Source organism: Carlito syrichta, unplaced genomic scaffold, assembly GCF_000164805.1.
Source record: "Carlito syrichta isolate Samal-C Ts95f unplaced genomic scaffold, Tarsius_syrichta-2.0.1 Scaffold288918, whole genome shotgun sequence".
Lineage (NCBI taxonomy): Eukaryota > Metazoa > Chordata > Mammalia > Primates > Tarsiidae > Carlito > Carlito syrichta.
The window spans coordinates 498,239-520,827 of record NW_007233014.1 but is presented as its reverse complement, the minus strand read 5'-3'; the positions used below and the strand labels follow the sequence as shown (position 1 = coordinate 520,827).

The 22,589-nt window shown below is 44.7% G+C and overlaps 1 protein-coding gene across 4 annotated transcripts in view; it reads right to left on the bottom strand.

Moving 5' to 3' along the window:
- Positions 1-7,458: 7,458 nt before the first annotated feature.
- The window catches only part of TCF7L2 (transcription factor 7 like 2), a 125,629-nt gene continuing 110,498 nt past the window's right edge, over positions 7,459-22,589 (bottom strand). The window contains exons 8-12 of one of the 4 annotated variants that reach the window (XM_008053978.2): positions 17,102-17,150; positions 16,459-16,509; positions 15,156-15,228; positions 13,573-13,597; positions 7,459-9,567 (exon numbers count right to left, since the gene is read on the bottom strand). In XM_008053978.2, the coding sequence (XP_008052169.1) occupies positions 13,591-13,597; positions 15,156-15,228; positions 16,459-16,509; positions 17,102-17,150 (180 nt within the window). In that variant the 3' untranslated portion in view covers positions 7,459-9,567; positions 13,573-13,590. The remainder of the gene's footprint in view (positions 9,568-13,572; positions 13,598-15,155; positions 15,229-16,458; positions 16,510-17,101; positions 17,151-22,589) is intronic. The other 3 variants (XM_008053987.1, XM_021710422.1, XM_021710423.1) reach the window with 3 other exon arrangements.

The window sequence follows — 22,589 nt, the reverse complement described above, 5'->3', positions numbered from 1 at the left end:
GCACCACCAACAGGTGGCTTGGACTCAAGTTCTTCATTCATTGGAATCCCCAAAGCTGGATACTCACCCAGGATTGGGACCAAGTCTTGAGGCTGGCAGCAAGGTTACAATTCCCCACATCAAAGCAAGTCAGTAGAGAATTCAAAGCAGCAGGTAGTTAGTTACTAAAAAAAATCCTTGGTCTAGATTGCAAGGAATTATTCTCCATCCTTGATAGATATCCTCACATCTATCCCAGGCTCTGCCAGCCCCCAGCTGGGTGGCTTCCGGCAAGACACTCCAGGGGCTCCTGCTCTGGGCTTCAGTTTCCTCTGCTCCTTCTTTCCCACTCTCAGAGACCAGGCAACCAACTCTGTTAAGAGTAGATGCTTCTTCCTACAAAGCCCTTCTGGAATTCCTATTCAGAAAGATAGAAAGATGTCTCCACCCCTCCCTTTTGGGAGTTCTGAGCCCCAGGGGAGGGGAGTCCCAGGAACTGTGTGAGTTCCCACCACACCCTGACAATGTGGGTAAGTTATAATTTCACCAGCATATGCAAGATTTCCCATTCCTACCCTCACCTCAATCCTTACACCCCGTAAAAAAAATACATGATTTCTAGCAGTGTTATCTGAAACAGTTATTAATAGGAATTTAATTTGCTTTATTATTATTTATTCCTAGGTCATTCCAGAAGCCCCCTCCATCTACATGTTTCTCAGTGAATTTCCTGCTATACTTGGTCTCATAAAGCTCACAGGAATGTGGGTGAGGGGGTGAGCACTACATAGCTTGTTTGTTTTAGTTTAAGTAGCAACCAGCACTACCTTTAGAATCCAGAGGAATTTAGCATTGCTTAACCTGAATTCTTCATAATTCTATAAATCAAGTGAATAGGAGGCATTAAAATGTTTTTTGAAAGGCTCACTTCATGACTTAACCATGGTGACTCCCTCCTCAGGCCCCATTCTGTAGACCACAAGGCAGTCATAGCCACAGCATTTTATTACTTGCTCTGTATGACACACGCAACCTAGAGGCCTTTTGTTTCCCTTATCCAGCCAATATCAGCTTCATCATTTCAGTAGAAGAGAGCTATATAATCTATGAGAAAAATCCAGAGGAATCTTGAGGGCATTGGACAAGAACTCCTATTCTATTGTATGACAAGCAGAATTTATTCATTCATTCTACTATTGATGGACAGTTGACTCAGGGCTAGTTTTTGGCCATTATGAATGAAGACGCTATGATCATCTACTAAAGTTAAACATATGCCATTGGTATATACCTTTTTGTGATTTGCCTAGTCCTGTTTTTTTATTTTATTTTGCTTTTGCCTATTTTTAATTGGTTAAGCTATCTTTTCTTTTGATTTTTAGGAATTCTTTTTACTTCTGGATATTAGTCCTTTGTCAGATAAATGTGCTACAAACATTATCTCCTAGACTGTGGCTTGCCTTTCCACTCTTTAAATAAGTTTGTGATAAATATTTTCAGCAAACTCAACCTAGAAAAGAATTTTCTTAGCCTGATAACACGTATCTACAAAAACATACAATGAACACTATACTTAATAGTGAATGATTTCCTCTGAGTTCAGAAAAAAGACAAGGAAGCCATTATCTCCATTCCTATTCAACATTCTATTGGAGGCTCTTGCCAGTGCTAGAGAATTGACATCTCTAAGCCTCAGTTTACTTCTGTGTAAAGTGGGTGCAATAATTATACCTACCTCACAGAATTATTGTAAGGATTAAAAAAGATGTGAAAAGTGATTAGTATAGTCTTTGGTATTATTTTTGTGCCAAATTATTCCTCCTTTTTATAGAATTATACGATCATGCCGTTTGCCATTTGACCTTACTGATCCTTCAAGTATGAACAGAGTGCACTTTCCCATCCTATTGCAGTGTGGCTGGGTCAATGGAATATGGGTGGAATTGAATTGACAGTGTGACAGTTTCAAATGGAGTCGTTAAGACAACTCATATGTTTCTTCCATAACTATAGGAGCATGCAGAAAAAGAGACAAGTTGCAAAGATCTGAACCTGTTATATTGCTGTTGTAAGCCAATGACTTTTGGGATAGCATGTACACAGCTGATAAATGCAGTTGGTATAGAATTAGTGCTTAATAAATGGCAACTACTTAACCTAAGCCTCAGTTTTATTACCTGAAAACTGGGCATACTACTACAATATATAGTTATTAAAATAATTAAGAGAGCTAAAATACATGTAAAGCATGATATTTCTGAAGACGTACTCCAAGGAACGTTAATTCAGAAATCAATAAGCATTACTCTTTCAAAAAGTCTTCAATGGTCAATTACACTTGAAAAATACTGTATGCAGTGTGAAAGAGGATTCTTTATGGCAGACTTCCACTGAGCCTTATAAATTAAGGAGCATTTTGAAACTCTGAGAGGAGGCATAGTATGAAGTGTTTCCCAAACAGACTTGACCAAGAGGACTCCATAGGACTCAGTGCTCCAGGATGCCCATTTTGGAAAATACTGGTGTAACATACTTAGTGAGTGTTCACCAATAAACTTTATTCTGTTAACTACATTTTATACACCATGCATACTGCATTTCGCGTATGAAAATTATTATATTCAGTATATTATAGCTAATATCAATGTTCAGACTTGGCTCTTAAACTTTATTCTAACCACAGTAAGAACAATCTTACATAATGCAGTACACACATGCAGTAATAGATTCTATTTTTATTCCATTCAATTTTATGTTTTAAAAATATTGGCTTTGATCCACCAAACTGATCTCCTGACCTATTGCTAGATTGCAACCCACAACCCAAAAAACCCATATAATATGTATATATAATATTAGAATACAAACACTTCTAATTTTCTTCCAATTCTAGGATTCTATAACTTCTAACACTGAGTCTAAAATGGCTCAATCCATGGAATTTTAACTGTTATTATTACATGCACAGATACTAGAATAAAAAAAAAAACAAACCTCTCCATACACAGATGGTTAGAGACAACACCTGGTGGTCCCAGGGCAAAGTCCTCTTGCAAGGCCATGGGTTATACTAGCTCTACCCTCCACCTCTCTTCAGCTACTCAGACCATCCGTGTCTATAATAAGCCCTCTAGCATGCTGTTTAGCTATGTGGGCTCCTGAGTCAGGCTGCCTGGGTTCACATCTTAGGCCCATTGCTTCCAATATGTGCCTTAGGGAAAGCCACTTAACCTCTCTAAGTCTCACTTTCTACATCTATAAAACGATCAAAGCAGTTCTATCCCCATGAGGATTAAATGAGAAATGCAAGTTGAGTTTTTAGCACATCTTTTTGTTATCATCCTTGCATAGAACCCCTTTCTGGGTGAGCAGCTTGTACAGGCCACAGAAACGTTGGTGGTCCCTTTCTTTAAAAACTCCGGTCTGTAAGATGGTGCAGGAATGAACTCCCAGGAAAAACTGGAGACTAAGCTGGCTTCCTGCAGACTTACGTGCCAGTGCCTAAAACAGTACTTGATCCATACAGGTCCCCAAGAAATTGTCGTTGAATGAATGAATGTGCTTACAACTCTCACCAAGTGTACGCATCAGATGCCAGCTTTAAAAAAATCCTAACTTTACAGGTAAAACCCACCAGTGCTGCCTATCAGACTCATGCCAGACTTCACAGCAGGCCTCTGCCATGGGCCACATGCCCAGGAGTCCTGAACTGGACCTGGAATGGGAGATGAAGAAGCCAATCCCAGATGGGAACCCTTTAGAAAATCAAATCTATGGCCAGATCATTAGTGAGTCCCATCGCTGGTTTGAGGCACTTGCCTCAGGCACTGTGCACAAGAGATTTTTAGGCTACTCCTTATTTCCTTTCCAAAGGGCTTTCATTAAAAACACATTTCTATGCCACATTTCTCTACCACAAAAGCACCCCAGCCAGGCCTGTGGCTCCCCAAAGAGTAGGAGTCATTAAGTTGCAGAGCCATTCGGTTGCAGGTAGTGACTGGCTGTGGATAAGTCTCAATGTCTGTTCCTTGGCCATGCGGACATGTCTTCCACATTTGGATTTCTGATTCTGTCACTTGGATGTGAAAAGCTGAACTCACAGAATCCCGAAGAGAAACAGAGAAAACAAATAGACGATGGGCCTTCCTCTTTTATAACAATAATAAACTGATTTACTAGTCCAGGCACTCTGCATTGTAGTCTTCATAAGAATCTGTGAAAATGAACACCACTGCCACCACTTGTTAGCTGAAGAAACGAGGACACAGAGAGATGAAGGAATTACCCAAAGATACCCAGCAAGAGAGATGTGCCATCCTCCAAGCCCAGATCATTCCACTGCTCTCAGCTGCTTCCTTTCTTGAACTCCTGAAGCCACATGAAAGGCCCATCTGACCCTACATGAATCCACCTTGTCAGAATAAAAAGCAAAACTTCTAATATCTGAAATGGAAAACCATCTACTATAATCATCACTTTCCAAATAGGCCTGTCCAAGACCACCACCAGCAGTGGAACAACTGTCCATAATGGAAGGTTCTGTGCTAAGACACTGTAGTTGTTCTGGAATTGGCACATGCTTCTGTAGTGGGCTGAAGGGTGCCCCCACCCTAGATACATGTCCACATCTTAATCCTAAAACTTAGATTACTTTATATGGCAAAAGATGTGATTAAGTCAAGAATCTAGAGATGGAGTTTACCCAGGATTATCCAGGTGGGCCTGAAATACAACCACATGTCTCCTTATAAGAGGCAGGGGGAATTGTGGGACAGACACAGAGACGGCCATGTGGATGAAGGCAGAGACTGGAGTGATGTGGCTACAAGCCAAGGAACACCAAGAGTGACAGGCAGACACCAGAAGCTGAAAGAGGCATGGAACAGGTGAGCCTCAGAGTCCTTGAAGGAAGCATGGTCCTGCTGCCATTTTGATTTCAGACTTCGGGCCTCCCAGGCTGTGAGAGAATATATTGGTGTTCAATGTGGCACCCCATTATGGCAGCCACAGGAAATACACACCCTCCTAGTATGCAAGTCCCATCAGTGGCTGGGAATGATGTGGCTCTGCCGGGGAGAGTTATGATTTCCTAGATGTTGTCTCAGAGTCTCTTAGTAACAAAGATACACAGATTCACTCTTCTGGATGAAAGGATAAGGTGCACAGTTTGAAAATAAATTCTTGAGGCAGGAAGAAACCAAACAGATAAAGAGAGGAAGTGTAGAAGGGCAAGGACTTGGCTGGGCGTTTGGAGACTGTAACTTAGACTGCTGAGAACATGATAAACCTGAAGAGAGGGGTGGAAAGAAGATCCTCAAAGTATCGACCAAGTGCTATAGGGCAGGTAACCATGTGGCTAGGTGACTCATATTTCAAATTTTAGATAGGAGATCTGCACTCAAACAGCCCCTCTGCCCTTTTCCTAGCCCTTGTAACAGGGCACTGAGTTCCATTCAAGCATGGCTAAAAGGATTAAAGTCACCACCTGGTAGTTTGGAGAACACAAAATGTGGAAGCCTTATAGAAAGTTTCTGTTTATCTGCTTCCCATAATGCGGATGTTGAGTTGGCCAACCTCATTCATTCCTTCCTTTGTTACATATCTAACACCCACTATGTCCCCGGCACTAAACCAGGGCCCCAGGGAACACAAAAGTGACAATCTTGGCCTCCTGGAGGGCTCTCTTCAGAGATGAGCCCTAGGGGACATCTGGCGATGTCTGGAGATGTTTCTGGTTGTCATGACTGGTGGAGGGAAGATGCTTGCAGGCACCTAGTGGGTGAAGGCGAGAGGTGTTGATAAACATCCTACAGTGCATAAGACAGGCCCCCACAAAAGAATCCAGCCCAAGATGTCAATAGTGCAGAGGTTAAGAAACACTGTGCACCTCCAGCATCCTAAGCAGGAAACACCCGTTGACGCAATGATGGCTAGGTCAAAGGGGAGGGAAAGATGGACTACAGGAGCACACAGGAGGAAGACAAAATCCACCCTCGAGGAGTCAGGACCATATCCACAAAGGGGATGTCTACACTAAGACCTGAAGCATGACGGGGTAGTTTTCCAGGCAGGAAGAACAAAAATGCTTTTAGGTAGCTCAACTCTGTAGTACAGCTAGAGATGAAATGAGTGCGTGAGGCAGAGGAAGAAGAGGAGGAAATAAGGAAACCCTTCAAAAGGACTGTCCTGTCACTTCTATTTGGGAGGGGACAGGCCATCTTTATTACTCCTGGTGGTGGAACTCAGCGTTAGAGCATGAGCTCGGAGTCAGATTTGAATTTAAGTCCCAGCCCCTCCACCTCCTGTGTGGCCTCGGACAAGACACTAAAAACTGAGTTCCTAAATCCATTTTTAGCAAAAAAAGCAGAGGGTGGTGGGCGATAATAATCTCTACCTCAGGTGGTAGTGTTAGGATTAAATGAGAAAATGTACACAAACGGCTTGGCGCACTGCCACGAATAACAGATATTGTTCTTATTTGTGTTTTCAAAGGTCATTCTCGGGCCCGTGTGCAATGAGGGAGGACAACCAAAAACACTCTTCCCTGGGAATACAAAGCAAAGCAAAAACAAAATACTGAGATTTTACAGAACAAAAACTAGCTGGAGCAAAGCAGTTTCCAAGGGGCTTTAAAGTCCCTGATGCGACACCGTGGTAACCTTAAGTCACAACAACGGCAACACGAGTGGCTTCCATGCCCATTGAAATCATCGTCCTTTGAAGGTATAGATGTCCTAGATAAATGGAACAATGTACACATCCATCCGCCTAGTCAGTAAGAGCAATGAAATCCAGTGGGAGTCTTAGAAAGATCTGTACTGTGTGGTCCCTCCACGGTGATGGTGGTGAATTTGCACTCTTGCTGGGGTACAGTTGAAAAACGTGGGTCCCACATATGGCAATACCTCTAAAGGCATCACCTTGAACCAATGATCTAAAAAACCTGCTTGCTCAATATTTCAATGAGGTATCCTTGTATCTGTCCCCGTATGCAACTCAAAGAGAAAAGTAGTTAGGTTACCTTCACATGGACGATCCTTCACTGGTAACAATATGGCATCTTGAGTCCACTCTTGGTGAACTAAGTCTCATTTACCAGAATTAAACGCTTTCTGCTTGATACTAGAAAAGGATGCAAAGAATATAAACAGAGGCACTGATTATAGCCCCAAAAGTGACCTTGCTCGGTAATTGTGCTTTGTTTACAGAAAACTACTGGCAAGGGCACAGGCAAACACTATGGGGGAAGACACTCACCAAGGAACCCTTTTTATACTGGCAATTTCACTGCAAATGATACTTTATACAAACCATAGGGGGGAGGAGTCTACCACCTTTAAGATCACTCTTTGGTATCTAAGTCACCACCCACCATAATCACATGGTCCCAAGTTCCATTTGGGACTGTCTCTCTTGATGAGGGTAGGTCCACTTTCCCTAGAGATAAAATGCACATCACAGAAACAAGTGACCAGCCTCTATCTGCACATACTAAGTTGCTTTTATTAATCCAGAACGGCATGCTACAGATACTGTACAGCATGAACATTTATTCATTACAAAAATGGCTTCCAAACCATTAAAAATGAACTTGGAATAAGAGCATAAAACGGAACAGTAACATCACAACTGTTAGGAAACATTCAAAGTATTCACAAAAAATGTTATAGTTAGCATTTTAATAAACCAGAGAAAAATTGGAGACAGTTTTACAATCGTTTCATGTCAACTACAATGGCACTGAATGAACAGGTTTCAGCTTTATACAGCATTTTGCAACATCAACATGCCTAGGTTTTTTTTATTTTTAAAGTCTGCTACCTACTCATATGTAATACATATACATAAAAGCGGCAGCTGGTTTTTTGTTTAAGAGTAATCTAATATACAGAATTTTGGCCCTTAAGGGTTTATACCTCTTCATTTAAAATGCTTTCTGGACAATCTGCTACCAAACACATTTTGTTATAGGTGACATTAAAACTACATACGAATCTACCTATGTAACATCACAGCAAAACATGATGAACAAAAATTACAGCATCAATAAGAGGGAGAAAGCGAAAGTCACTGAGAATTTTGGCACATAGAGTTTTGCACACGGTCAGTCCATGTCCTAAGGGCGCAGGGCATCCCACTGGGAGTTCCAAGGAAAATCGAGGATGGTTCTCACTATAGCTCAGACAGCGTCGCTAAAACTCCCTCATTAATTTTCAAGTCTTGTTTCACATAATGGCTTTTAAAGCAACTTTTGTTAATGCTACTGATCCTTAATGCAACTATTAATGTCCATTTGGTGGCATCTGGGTTTCATACAGGAAAAAAAAAAGTCAAAAAGGGAAACAAAAAATATATATACACATTTTATATATAAACTTAAAAACCTTGTACAAATGAGTTGTTATATATAAGATGCTTATGCTAAGGGGGAAAAAAAAACTTTATACAGTTTCAAGAAAAAGGAGAACATATTTTAAAAGGGACGACATACAGGTACAACAAGCAATCTCTAAAGCAATAAATACTACTGGCCCAACAGCGCGGTGATTCCATTAATTGTTGAGTAGCACCCCTCCCCCCAAAAGAACAACACCATGGAACAAGGTATATTAACACATTTTAACCCTTTGTTTCTGTACATTTAAACAATAACAAGTAACATCACAATAAAAGTTGTTTCACACAGAAAAAAAAGTAATGGCACTGCATTCGTCGTGCCCTTATGGTTTAAAAACCAGATGTAAAATGATTGGTTCGCAAGCTCGTATTTAATACAAATAATACAGAACCAACTCCTTCTGGAGAGCTGCTTCAAAATTGCTTCTTTTTTTTTCTTTTTGTTTTTTAATCAGTCTTTTAAAACTAAGCTATCCGAACTACATAACAGTTATGTATATATATATATATTTTAAACGCTACAAAGACTTTAAACAGCTGTTGATAAAAATTTTGGTAGAATCATGAGGTTCTTCTCTCATCTACATATTTAAAAGGAGAAATTGAAATAAGAATGGGTCAAATATTGACCAATGAACTCGATAAACATCAACTAATGTAGCCACATGGCACAAAATTAAAAGAGTACAAAACAAAAACCTTTCAAAGGAGGGGGGCAAATAAAATCAGAGCAGAACGACAAACAAAGCAACCAGGGGGTCACGACGCTAAAGCTATTCTAAAGACTTGGTGACGAGGGACAGCGGCTGGGGCTGGGTCCCGGCCAGAGAGCTGTGGGAATGTAAGGAAGATGTTGACGGCTGTGCAAGCGACGAGGAGGGGACAGCGGGCTGCAGAGCGGCGGGGGGCAGGTCCAGGGCCCCGTTGGGACAGAGGGCAGAGGCCTTGTGGGCGGCCTCGGTGAGCAGGAGGGCAGGCGGCGGTGGCATCATGGAGAGGTGGGCCAGGGGGTCGGGCTTCAGGGACAGCGACAGAGGCTGGGTCTGCTCAGTCTGTGACTTGGCGTCTCGGGGAGGGGAGCCTAGCAGGTTGGGGGAGGGAGGAGGCGAATCTAGTAAGCTTCCATCTGAAGAGGGTGGGCTGAGGCAGCTGCCTTCACCTTGTATGTAGCGAACGCACTTTTTTTTTCTCCTAGAAACAGGGGGAGAGAGTTATCTGTGAATAGAGGGCAAAGACGCCAAGGGAGAGAGTTACCTAATGCTCACAGTTAAGCTGAAGTCACCTAAGGGATGCCCCGCAGAGATGGCACGCCCGGTGGCCTGAGGACAATTACAGTGGTGCCCCCTGGGGTGGGTGGCTCCCTTCCTGGTGCCCAACATCTAAGCCTGCGCTGGCAAATCAAAATGGAAGAGTCACAACGCTCTACCTGCTCCCCCACCCGCACTCAAGGGCACAGCCTCACCCTGCCAGGACGTAAGTGAGCAGGGCAGAGGAGGCCACCTGCAGGCAGTGGCACCTATGGGCCTGAAAGCGGCTCCGTCCCGGCTGAGATGATCTGAGAATGCTTGTTCTTTCTCTTTGGGACTTAGGCATTCCCCCACCTTCCCATCACATTTCCTCCCCGCAGCCCCCCCCCCAGCTACCAACCCCCCATCCCCCCACCTCCCCCATGATGTGTGTGTGTGTTTGTGTGTTTTTAAAAGAGAAAGACAGAGCTCCTTCCCCAGCCGCCTCATATCAATATGAAACTCTCAAAATGCTCACTGTTGAGCCCACATAGCTGAAGGCAGCGCTAGCAAGAGGCTTAAAGGTTTTAACCCACCACCACCATGAGGCTGCTGGCGCCCAGAGAGCCTTTGGGCTTGTCTGTTAAGAACCACACCAAATCAAGAGAGGTCAGAATCAGGTGAGAGGGAAGGAGGGGGGCAACAAAACAAAACAAAATAAACTTAAAAAAAAAAAAAACAAACCAAAAAAAAACCAAAAAACAAAAGAAACCACCAATAAAACAGGTAGAAGAGAATAAACAAAGGTGGGGGAGGGGAAAGAATAAGAAAAACAGAAAATGAGTCAAAGGAACGAGAATAACTGGTTGTATGGCCTGCAGGTTGTGGATTAAACCAAGATTCAAACTTGAGTCGCTTTTCGGTTTTTTTTTTAGGAGTGGGGGCTCTCCCCTCCCCCACCCCACGGTGAGACGGTGGGAAGGAGAGATGGCAAGGATGGCATGGATGGAGGGCGCCCTGCCCTCGTCAATATGCCGAGGCCGGTCGATGGAGGGTGCAGCACAAGCCCGTCACAGAGAAGTGACGAACAACAAACAAGAAGTGCCAGGGAGCCGCAACAAGGACCTTCCCGGGGTTGGGGTTTCTGAAACGTGTTTAAACCAGAAAGCCTAATGTGGCCCTGCACCGAAACCAGCATCTCCCTTCTTCACTGCCCGTTCATGTAAGAAACAGGAATGAGAACTCCAGAGCCTTTCCTGCTTAGCATCAAAGGATGAGGTCGGGGGAAATCAACTCAAGAAATTGAGCATGTGACTTCAAAGCTTTTCCTACCATTCGTCCCCGTCTGACGGGAAAGTATTTGGTAGGAAAGGTGATCGTGGGGATCAGCCCCACTAATGCTGTAAAAATAATGCAGATACAGGAAGTGTGCTCGTCTGAGGACCCTAGAATCTAGCCAGAACCATGGCTGATAACACGCCAACAACAAACAAGTGTGTGAGCGCTGGCCAGCTGCAGCCGCTGAAAGCAACCAAGATGCTGCCCGCTTGAAGGCAACCGCTGTCGGACGATGGCACGGGCCTTGTTAAGGAAGGTGTATACCGAGCTACTCCTCTCAGGCCGTGTCCCAGAGCTGTCTGGTCATGCCTCTCAGTGCGTGGGGTGCGGACTCAGCAAGATGGCAGGAAGGTAGGGAAGGAGGCGAGAGGAGGGGCGGAAGGGACCATGCTCAGTCCTCCCTGCCTCCCAGAGGCTGAGGCCCTTCGGGAATGGTGGCCTCAGGGTCTGTCTGTCCCCTCTGGACCTGAAGGGACTCACGGGGAGCATGTGCGGGCCCCTCTCTCACTCGCAGTTTGGCGAAGCTCCTTTTCCTCCCTGGGATAGACTACAATACACTGTGGGTTCTGCTCCCATCCCAGAAACGGAGCTAAATAATTAAGCCTCTCAGAGTTTTAAACCACCTTAGCCTGCAGATCAAAACATGCTCAGAAACTAAGATGTCCATGCATTTTAAAAATGGGAGAAGGAAAGGAGGGGGGGTGGGGGGAGGAAATAAGCAAAACTGAGAAAGCAACATGGAAAAATAGAGAGAGGGAAGGAGAGGGAGAGAGAGAGAAGAAGGGGGAACAGCCAGGAAGACAAGGGAACGGCATCAAGCAGCATTCCATGCTATATTAGGGCAGAGTGAAAAGACGGGAAAAGCAACTTGGTGGGCTCAAAACAGAATCTGGTTAAAATGTCGACAAATGCCAAATAAAGCTGAGAACCTTGTGTGGCAAGCTAGGAGCCCTGATTGTCTAGGAGTGTTTTGTTTCTGGTGCTTTCCTCACCCCTCCCCCACCCTCCTTATGACATGGAGGTTTCCAGATCATGAGGATGAGTGGGGCATCTGAAACATGGGACATGAAGACTATGACGACAGAATGATGGGCCTTCTAACGGTGGCTGGGCAGAGGGCAGTTGGAACACACACACATTTCTGACGAGTTAGAAAATGCCTCGGTTGGCAACTGCTTTGCTTTTTTTTCTCTTTTCTTAAAGCACATTTTTTGTCCTATTGAATTTAGCATCAAGTCAGTCATGGCCACGGCAAAGTTAAAAGGAAAGGTTGAGGGGGGAAAAAAGGGACAGGTAACTACTTGTACAAAGCCCATACTCCACCCACTGCCCCCCACCCGCTTCATCTCCAGTCAGAGGGGTGGCCTCTTAAAAACCTACTTCTAGCTTACGGACGTGCTCTGAAAGGAAACTAGGGATTCTTCCTGATCCTGTTTTGGAATAACACCCTTCAAAGGCAGCAGACATGTGCTCACTAGTGCTTTTATACGATGGAAAAACATCCCCAACAGAAGGAACGTGGTGACGGGAAAATTCTAATGGTGCTGAGGTTGGAAAGAAAACTGGGCAATGCTGAGCACCTGCTGAACCCTGGCTCCTGGGACCAGAGGCCTTACTTAGCATCCATGACAGAAATGCTGCCACACTGACAGTCCCTCAGAGCTGCATTTTAGGAAATCACGATAGACATGAAGCAGCTACAAAGGTTTTGGGTTGGCAAATATGTTGCTGGTAAAAACATCAAGAAAATTCTGGTCTCTGAGGAAGATACCACATCTGGATTTTAAGCAAGGTGTGAGCTATGTCTGAGGAGACGATGTCTGTTTGGGTCCATGTTAGGAAAATGTTCCAGAGGGAAAAAAACTGCCAAGGTCAATTTCCAACAACTGCTTCCAAAACAAAAAAGGGATTCATAAACCACTACCCATCCCCCAAGAATAAAATAAACAAGCCTGGCATCTGAACCAGCCTTATTGTGAGGTGTGTACAATGGTGTCTGCTGTATGTTTCCACAGATCAGTCTTTGGGGTTGGCCAGTCATTGGTTATGGAAGGGCATCCCGGAACAGGATTCCACAGCTAGTTATCCTCCCACCGGGCGCAAACAACATTTTGACAACTTCACTGCCTAGCGGAGTCCCTGTCTTCCCCGGCTAGTCCTAATTAAGCGCCTAACATCCTTTGTCAACTTCAACACGAAACTTTGTTGTCCAGAGAAGACCCCAGGACTATGTCCAGGGGACATTTGTCAGTTCTGTGAACACTACTATGTCACAGGATGACTAAAGAGTTCCTCTCCTGCTGGGTGTTCGATGGGGGCCCCAAATCCCTCAGTCCATGGGCCGAGGGTAGTCCGTGTGGTTACTCTCAGTGAAATCACTCTCAGGTTACTCTCAGGCCCTCTCTCCTCTAATATTTGTTTGGTCAACGCGAGGCACTTCACCGATCTCTCGTACTGGCGTCAGAGGAGGGGAAAGGAGACACAGGAGACTCATGGGCATGCACGTAATGGGATGCACATCTGAGCTAACGTCTAAACACGGAGCACACGGCAAAGTCATGATGGGGAGGGACACGTGACGAGGGAGGCACTACAAACAGGGAAGCGTGTTTGGGGGTGTTGAGATACCTACCATCATAATATTCCAAATTCAAAGACTGCTTGTATCAGAACAAAGAAACAACAAATTTAACCAAAGGTGGTCATTAAGGGAAAGGAAATGAGACAAGAACGAGTTGGTATCCCTCCACCAAGAAGGAAGTACCTACACCTTCCCTGAGAATACAGGTTGGATGGAAACCTGCAGGTGGAACATGGGCGCTTAATCTGGACACTTCTGGGCGATTCTGGTTCGTTGGGGAACCAATGCTATATCCATACATATATAGATGATGTATTTTTAAAGTCTGCAGGCCGAGCAACGCTGCAGTACACAACTGCACGGCTCACTGCTTGCAGCCCTTTAGCTGGTGCATGCCGTTCAATGCCACGCTTCTTTTTCAGCACTGTAAAACAATGTCAGCTAACCAAGCTCCTCTGTACAGATATGTGGTTTTTAAACATAAAACAAAACCAAAAAGAAAAAAAAAAAGGAAAAAAAAAGCCTGCCCCAGAGCACTCCTCTGAGTGTCTTGATTACCGCCAAGTTTTAACTCATTCAAACCTTGGGTCAGAATGGCTTTCTCTGCACAGTATGCAGGCCACTGAGGCATTCACAGGGCCAGGCCAGCTCCAGGATGCTGGCTTTCAAAGCAAAAAGATAAGTGCCTGTCCTTGTTGTTAAGGTTGTGGTCTCAGTCCTGCCACCAGGGATATGTTATTCATGAGAGCAGGGGAGGGAAGAGAGAAAGAGAAAGTGGGAGGGGAGGAAACGGCATAAAATTAGCAAGGAAATGTTGAAGAATGAGGATCATTAGTTATTGATGCCAGTGGGGGAAGTAGATGGGAACGAGGTCAAAATAAATCGTCACACTAAGGTACCAGAAGGACAGAATGCTTTGATTTTTCCCAAAGGCCTCGCAGTGGTCATATACCTGCACGGTTTGCACCATAAAGTCTGTCGGTCAAGCCCGAACAGTGCCCGACACTTCTTTGGAGTATTTGCATCTGTTAGCATAAGGTAAACACAAAAAATACAACACAATGGTGGGTCGTGCTCAGTCGGATGTGAAATCTCAGCTACAGCTTATTTTTCTTCTATATCACCTTGGTTCTACTGGACAATCTTCCCTCGCCAAGGACATGAAAGGAAAGGACTTCTATGAGTCAAAAGAAACAAAATAAAATAAAACGATAAAACACACACAAAAAAACAACAACCAGAAACCAAAAAACAACAATGAAAAAATAAATAAAAACAGAGAAGAGGAGGGGAGAAGGTGACGTCATTTGCTTCTACCTAGGCCAGGATCACAATCCTTGGCTGTCACAAGGAAGGGGGCTGGCAGGCAACGTTCCTTGGGAGGGGGCGCGCTGGGGTTTGCTGTCGCTGACCCGACGAGGCACAAATGATGCTGTTTTACAGTGGCATTTTGGCTAGCAGCAGCAGGAGAACAAGCACATCCCTCATAGAGCCCACACACTTGGCAGTGTCCCACTCCCTCGTGTCTCCTAAGATCCACACACAGAGCTACAAAGCAACAGGCCAGAGAAGGGGGAAAGGATCGAATAGACCAGCTGCAAACCAGCACAGCGAATCTGGGAAACTATACACACCTGCAAGGGCCGCACCAGTTATTCTGTTGATCAAGGCCAAAGCGCGCTCGGCATTTCTTAGGAGCGCTCAGGTCTGAATGAGTTCAAGAAAGAAGCGAGCAGTGGAGGAGGACGTAGGAGGAAGGGGGAGAGAGAGAGAGAGAGAGAGAGAGAGAGAGAGAGAGAGAGAAGGGGGGGAAGAGAAAGATACAAATAAGAAAAAAATAAAAATAAAAAAGGGAATAAATCAATGACCTGGTTACTAATTGCAAAATATCGACTTTTGTTTTTTTAATTTTCTTTAATTAAAAAAAAAGGTAAAAAAATCACACTCTTATTCAACTTGTGAAATTAGCTGTTGCAAATAAAGCTGCAGTATCCCTTCTTTAAGGACTGTCTTTCATATTCGATTTGAGCTGACAAAGGGAAGTTAGATACTGAAGAACTCACTCTTTCAAACATTTTTCCTCTTTTAGTTCTGCTTTCCCTTTTTTTCTCTCAATTTCGTTTTTCTTAAAGAAGAAAATAAAGCGCAGGAGGGAATTAAGTTTGTAACATGCTTTTTTCTTCTCAGAGTACAACAGTTTAAAAAAACAAAAAAAATTACAAATAAAAAAACCAAAATGAAACAAAATAGAAAGAAATAAAGAAAGAAAAGGGTTGTGGTACTGGGATATTGCAGCTTTTGGAATGTTCATCTTTTCTTTTTTATCTATTCTCATTAATATTAGGAGAGGAACAGATAAAGGTAACAGGCTATGTGAATGAGCTGTTAAGGGTTAGTTAGAAGCTCATAGCATTTAAGCAGGCAGTCAGTAAATGCTAGTGGATTTGCAAATGATGAGCAGAAAAGCAAAAGGAAGAAAAAAACTAAAATAAAAAAAAGCGAAGGAAAAAATAATCATACTGCGGATGCATGCTTGCGTGAGAAAACTTAGTGGGAGCAATGAAAAAAATGCCATTAGATTAAGGAGGTTTATTACTGAATTCCTTCCATTTTCTTTTAACCAGTCTCTTTTAAAGAAATACTGCATATTCAATTTGCACAGTTAGTTCAACTCTAAATCACTGTCATCACTGCTTAAACAATGGTTATGGGAAAAATAAATAAATAAATGAAACAAAAGTTAAATTAAATAATTAAAAAAAAAAAACCAACAAAAGCAACCAAAAAAAATCTACTGAAACATACGAAACCGTGTAGATGGTCATTTTAAAGAATGTTCAAATGTCATACGTGTTTAATGTTAATAAAACTATAATGGCAAGAAAAATTAAAAAGCAGTTTATCAACTATTTTAATGACTCAAAATGACATTAGCACCTGTAATCGGAGGAAGTGAAAGGCAAGGATTTAGGAAACATTCGCTGTGTTCTGAAAAAAAAGAACAAATTATACAAAGCCTTCAAAATTTTTGTTTGTTTGTAAAAGCCTGGCCTTCTTCAAGGGACCTCTGAGATTGCCTATGCAGTATTTCTAATTTCTTCTAGAGAATGACAAACCTCCTTAATTTAAAATGGGTGTAATTTACCACTGTAAAGGCATGCATCAGAACATTCAGGAACAGCCCAGTTAATACCAAACACTCACACACACCCCCTTCCTAGTCCCCTAAGCCCCCTCCTCATCCCTCTTCAGACACATACAAAATAAGCAGACTGCATAACCCCGGCATAGGCATGCCTACCGCGCTAGCTCTCCAGGTGGAGGCTTCGCAGTTATTTAAAAACACATTCGGCTAGAATTACAATGTGCTTTTCATGCAACAATGGATGTTACTAGCTTTAAAAGGGCAGTCATGAAGCAATTAATTGAAATGCATAAACAAAAAAGGCTGGCTAAGATGGGGGTTCCCCCACAATGTCCTGGCCTTGAATTTCTCCTGCCTCCCCCACATGGAAGCCTAACATAACAGAGTGGTCCTCGGGGTACTGCTCCTTCCTCTATCCTGAGGATTGGAACTTACCATTGGTCTCTCCCGGCTGCTTGTCCCTTTTCCTCTTCTTCTTCTTTCCCTAGATGAACAGATGAAACACAGGGAGTTATTTTAAGAAACAGGGAGGAGGAGAGTGCCTGGGTTCACCTGGAAGGAGAAGGCAGGAGGCAGGGACCATACTGCCATCTCCATCCACCCTGATCCCCAGAGTCTGTCCAGCCTCCAGCCCCCTTTAATCTAAATGCCCCTCAATTGTGCCCCAGCTGGAAGGACACACGCTTCTTAGGAGAAGATAAGGGATTGGCGGGTGGTAAAAGAAAGATCTCTTTTCTCATGGACTTATGGCCATCCTCAAGCCTGACCCAGAGCATTTGATCCATGAAAGGAAAGGGGAGACCCACATGAGGAGGATTCAGGTAGGAGTGGAGCAAACCGCTAGACCCAGCCTGAGAGCCCACCTCCCAGGGGCAGTGAATGCTGTGCCAGCTGTGCCAGCTTCTAGAGCTGCTCTGCCTGACCTGCTCACATCTCTTGCTTATTGAGGCAGAGGGTCCCCATTCTGAGTCAAGGGAATGAAAGTTTTAGGAGGGGCTTCTCTTAGAGCTGCAGCATGTGCTTTGGGAATAAGGAGGGGGGGCAAAATAGAACCAGGAATTATCTGGGCTGCTTCAAGACTACTGGATGGGTATCCGTGAGAGGGGACGCTCCCTCTATTCTCCTCTATCTTATACAATGAGTATGCTAATATTCCTAATAATAACAGCTAACATTTATTGAGCACATACTAGGTACCAGGCCTGACTCGAAGTGTGCTACACAGATTGACTCATTTTAATCCTCATTCTAATCCCACACCACAAATATTATCTCCATTCCAATTTTACAGATGAGGAAACAGGCACAGAGGGGTTAGGCAACTTTCCTGAGGTCACACTAGCACATGGTGGGGTCTGGATGAGAACTCAGGCCTTACCATGAGGCTCTGCTGACTACATACTGAACCTGGTCCCCCCAAGGAAGCTCTTTTTTTAAAAAGTGATTAAGGAAGATGAATTGAATGGAGCCATCCCCACTCTCCACCCTAACTCTCCTTGGTATCTCAACAGTCTGCTTGTGGTTGTGTACATGGAATGGGACCAGGGAGAAATTCTGCAGAGGTGACTGCCTTATCCCAGGTCTGAAGAGTCCTCCCTCCCCTCACAGCCCCACTCATACGTGGCAGCTGCCTGACAGAAATGAGAACAGAATGCCCATACACTTCTGTGTGCTTCAGAGTATCTACATACCACCTTTGCCTCAAGGATCTCACAGTCTATCGATGCCAACTTCGAAGAGAAAGGACAGTGACAAGGAGGAAACCCGAGCATGCGTGAGACTCTGGAAGGAGACTGTCATGGAGAGATGCCACAGAGTGCGGGCTCCATCTGAGGGCTGGGAGCCACCTGCTGCAGGCAAGGCAACTCTTCTCTCTCAAGTCAAGGGGCCCGTGCCGTGTGGGAAATCTGTTTCAGCCTCCTGTTCAGCGCTGCTGGTTAAACATGCTACGTTCCTTGGTATAAAATGTTTTATTATTTTATTTTATTTTATTTATTTATTTATTTGAATTGGAGTCTCACTCTGTCGCCCAGACTGGAGTGCAGTGGCCACCAGCCACCGCAGCCTCGACCTGCTGGGCTCCAGCGATCCTTCCACCTCAGCCTTCCAAGTAGCTGGAACTACAGGCGTGCGCAACCACGCCCGGCTGATTTTTGATTTATTGTAGAGATGAGGTCTCGCCAAGTTGCCCAGGCGGGTCTCGAACCCGTCGGCTCAGGCAATCCACTCACTTCAGCCTCCCAAGGTGTGGGATTACAGGCTGAGCCACCAAGCCCGGCTGGTATAAAATGTTTCAAAAGAGGAGATCAGTTCACGGGCCTCCTCCTGAGGCCAGTGTCTCAGGTGCCGGCAGAGCACCATCTCCCTGTCTGTCCTTTGCCCAGGTGAGGGGCAAAGTACCACCTGGCAGTCCCAGAACAGGCAGGAGAGCCTAGTTCTGGTTGATCTCAGAGCCTGAAGTAAACATTCAACTGGACACAGAAACGCTTTTACTTCAAGGGGTGTCAGCATCCGCACGCCCAAAGGCTTCTCTGTCATCTCTAACACGGTGTTCACCCACTTCCAGGTCCTGGCAAGAGACTTTGAAGGCACTTGAACATTCTTCTGCCCGTGGGAAGCTGTCCGTTTAGGACACAGATTTGAGATGCTCATGACTGAGGAAATCATCATTTAGACAAAAGGCTTCTAGGGGGTAGGGACTGTGTTTATCATAGGAAGAGGCCATAAGAAAGCTAACAAACACTACACTCAGTGAAGAGGGAGTTGCCTCTCAAGGGAGGTGACCCCCTTACCTCTTTACATGTAACAGAAGGGAAGAGAGGCCTAATATATGGGGTGAGAAAAGAACAAACAAAACACACAGACGAGCAAATGGCAGAGATTTCTCTCCTTTAACTAATGTAGAAAGTTAGAAAGGAAATATTGTGTACTACCACACCAAGGGTTAACTATGACAATGGAACCCAAAATATGTTCTCCAGTGCTCTATAGAATGTGCCAAGTCTGCCAACCCAAACGGGACTGTTTTACCCAATTCCACTTCCTAAGGTACATCTATCAAGGCTTTTGTTACCACTGGCTAGAAGAGCAGGAATGTGAGAAGCAAACTCAGAAAATACTTTTCAGAAGAACCTTTTGGGCTTTACAATGACCAAAGTAATTTATAGAAAATCCTATGGCAAGTTTGTTAAAAAGAAACACAAACAAGTTTCCACCAAAATCAAATCCAATTCTCTAACTCTTATCCCCAGACTGTTCTCTAAGGCATGGAAAGGAGTGTGTGTGAGAGAGAGAGAGAGAGTGTGTGTGTGTGTGTGTGTGTGTGTGTGTGTGTGTGTGTGTGTGTGTGTGTGTGTGTGTGTATGCACTGCCTGTTCACACCCATGTGTAATAAGCCACTGTAATAGGAATCTGACAGTACCTCTTATAAGAAATAAAGTTCTTATAGCCCTAAATCCAGATCTTTCTCTAAACTTCCTCTCAAGTCTTTTCAGGAGCCCCCCATGATACCAGACCACTTTCCAGATGTAACACTGAGCTCAAGTCATTTCTAATGCCTCACAGACCTTCTGAAACCTAGAAAGCATGTCACAAAAAGCTTTGAGTGACACTGCTTAAATGACTCCCAGGCAAGTCAAACACACTATCCTTTTGAAGCAATCACAAAGTCTGCCTTGTACCTTTGTGGAAATTTCACCCTGAACAACTCCAGGGGGCACCATCCACACAGACCGTAGTGTAAGTGGCATACCCTAGCGTTGTGCAGTGAATGCCCTGCACAGTTGTACATGAAGGTCCTAATATGACCCAAAATGTCTACTGGGGATATAATATCTACAGAGACACTGAATTCCTCTCTGTGGTACCATTCTAGATTCCTCAAAGAATTGGGTCTGTGGCAGGCAGAAGCTCAAGATGAACTCTAAGAACTTCTGACCCGAAACCAGGAGAGCAGCTGTCCTGAAATGATACGGCTGTGTGTGTGGAGGCCCTGGAGCCTGCCTGCTGCTGGAAAGCTCCACCTTGGGGTCAGGTGCAGGTGAACGGCAAGACTGTGGGAGAGCATTAACTTTCTCATCCTCTTCCTTTCAGCTCCAGAAGAAAGGCTTCCTCACTGCACACATGCTGAGGACAAATGGAAAGGTCCCAAGCAGTTAAGACCCCGTGCAAGCCCAACTGTCCGCGACAAGGGCTCTCGGCAGAGCACACGTGCCATCTGAGAGGTGCCAGCACTCCTTCCTGTTTCAGCTCCCAGGTGGAGCACGGGCCAGTGCTGCCAGCTGAGGACAGTGGGACCCTGAGGGAGACGGGAAGGGACAACTTCCTTCTCTCCCTGTCTACAAGGCAGGCACATGTTTAAAGGTGTGAGAAAAGGAGGAAAGGTGAAATCGCTACTCAGGGCCAGCAGAAAGCAGCCCGCACTCAGGATCACACATTCGTACAGACGTTTGTGAGTTCCTGGCGGAGGGCAATTCTGAGCGAGTCAAGATGTCTGACTTCACCTTGAGTCTCCAGAATAATTTGTGCACAGTGAGTATGCAAATAAGCAATCACATTGATCTCAATCCCTCCGCAGAGAAAGCTGCTTCACCATGGGTGATGCTGCTGGGAGAGTCACAGTCACTGGTAAAGACTCACAGTCATATGGCTCCATGACATAGACAAGAAGAGGGGGAGAAGCCTGTGCTAGCCTTAAGACAAGTTTTGTTTTTCCCTTAAGAGTGGATGATCAAATCACTTCACAGAATCAAATGCCATGTAATAAGGTATCAGGCAAAACACGAGGCATCTCATTCACCTAAACAGGAAAGAACCTAGAACTTGAGCTCTTGGACAAGATGTAGGAAAATCAATGATGGTGAGAAGAAACTGAAGTCTCCAGAGGATAATGAGTATATGGAATGAGCAGAATCGTGGGGTTACAATAACTGCAATTAGTAAAAAATATCACCCTACAGTGTTTTCTAAAACCTGAGAGAGGAAATTAGGCAAATTCTGTAGTCAATGCAGAGACCAGGAACACACACACACACACATTTTTAGTTGGAGTCTCATTCCGTCGCCCAGGCGACAGCCACCCCAGCATCGACATGCTGGCCTCTGGCGATCCTCCTCAGCCTTCTGAGTAGCTGGAACTACAGGCGTGTGCTGCCACATCCAGCTTATTTTTTTTTTTTTAATTTAGTGTAGAGAAGAGGTCTCGCCAAGTTGCCCAGGCTGTTCTCGAACCCATGGACTCAGGCAATTCCCTCACCTTGGTCTACCAAAGTGCTGGCATTACAGGCTTGAGTCACTGTGCCCGTTGGGGAATACACACAATACATAACACACACCTTTTCCCTGAGTCAGTCATCTATCCTGCTCAAGAATGACTTCCATTGGCTACTTTCAGGGATATTCCCATCAGGTCCCTCTTAGGATGAAAGAGGCCTCTGACTTCAACTGCACCATGACACAAGGCAATAGTCTTGCTTTTCCTTCTCAAGGATAAAGGCCCTGCTAGAAGAACTGGAAGGAATTACGCTTTCTTTCCACTTCTCCCCACTGGTTTTCCCTAGAAGGCCACACCACTGATAGCTGCAGAGAAGCCTGGGGAACCCAGTCTGGAACCTAAGCTCCTCCAGGCATGTCTTAGAGCCCTGCCTTCTCTAAGAAGTGGACAAGCAGTTGAGCATGGTGGTTCATGCCTATAATCCCAGCAATTTGGGAGGCCGAGGTAAGAGGATTGCCTGAACCCACAGGTTCGGGACCAGCCCGGGCAACCTGGGGAGACCTCACCTCTAAAATAAATCAAGAAAAATTAGCCAGGTGTGGGGGCACATGTCTGTAGTTCCAGCTACTTGGGAGGCTGAGGCAGAAGGATCACCTGAGCCCAGCAGGTGGAGGCTGCAGTGGCCGTGAGCGTGCCACTGCCCTCCAGCCT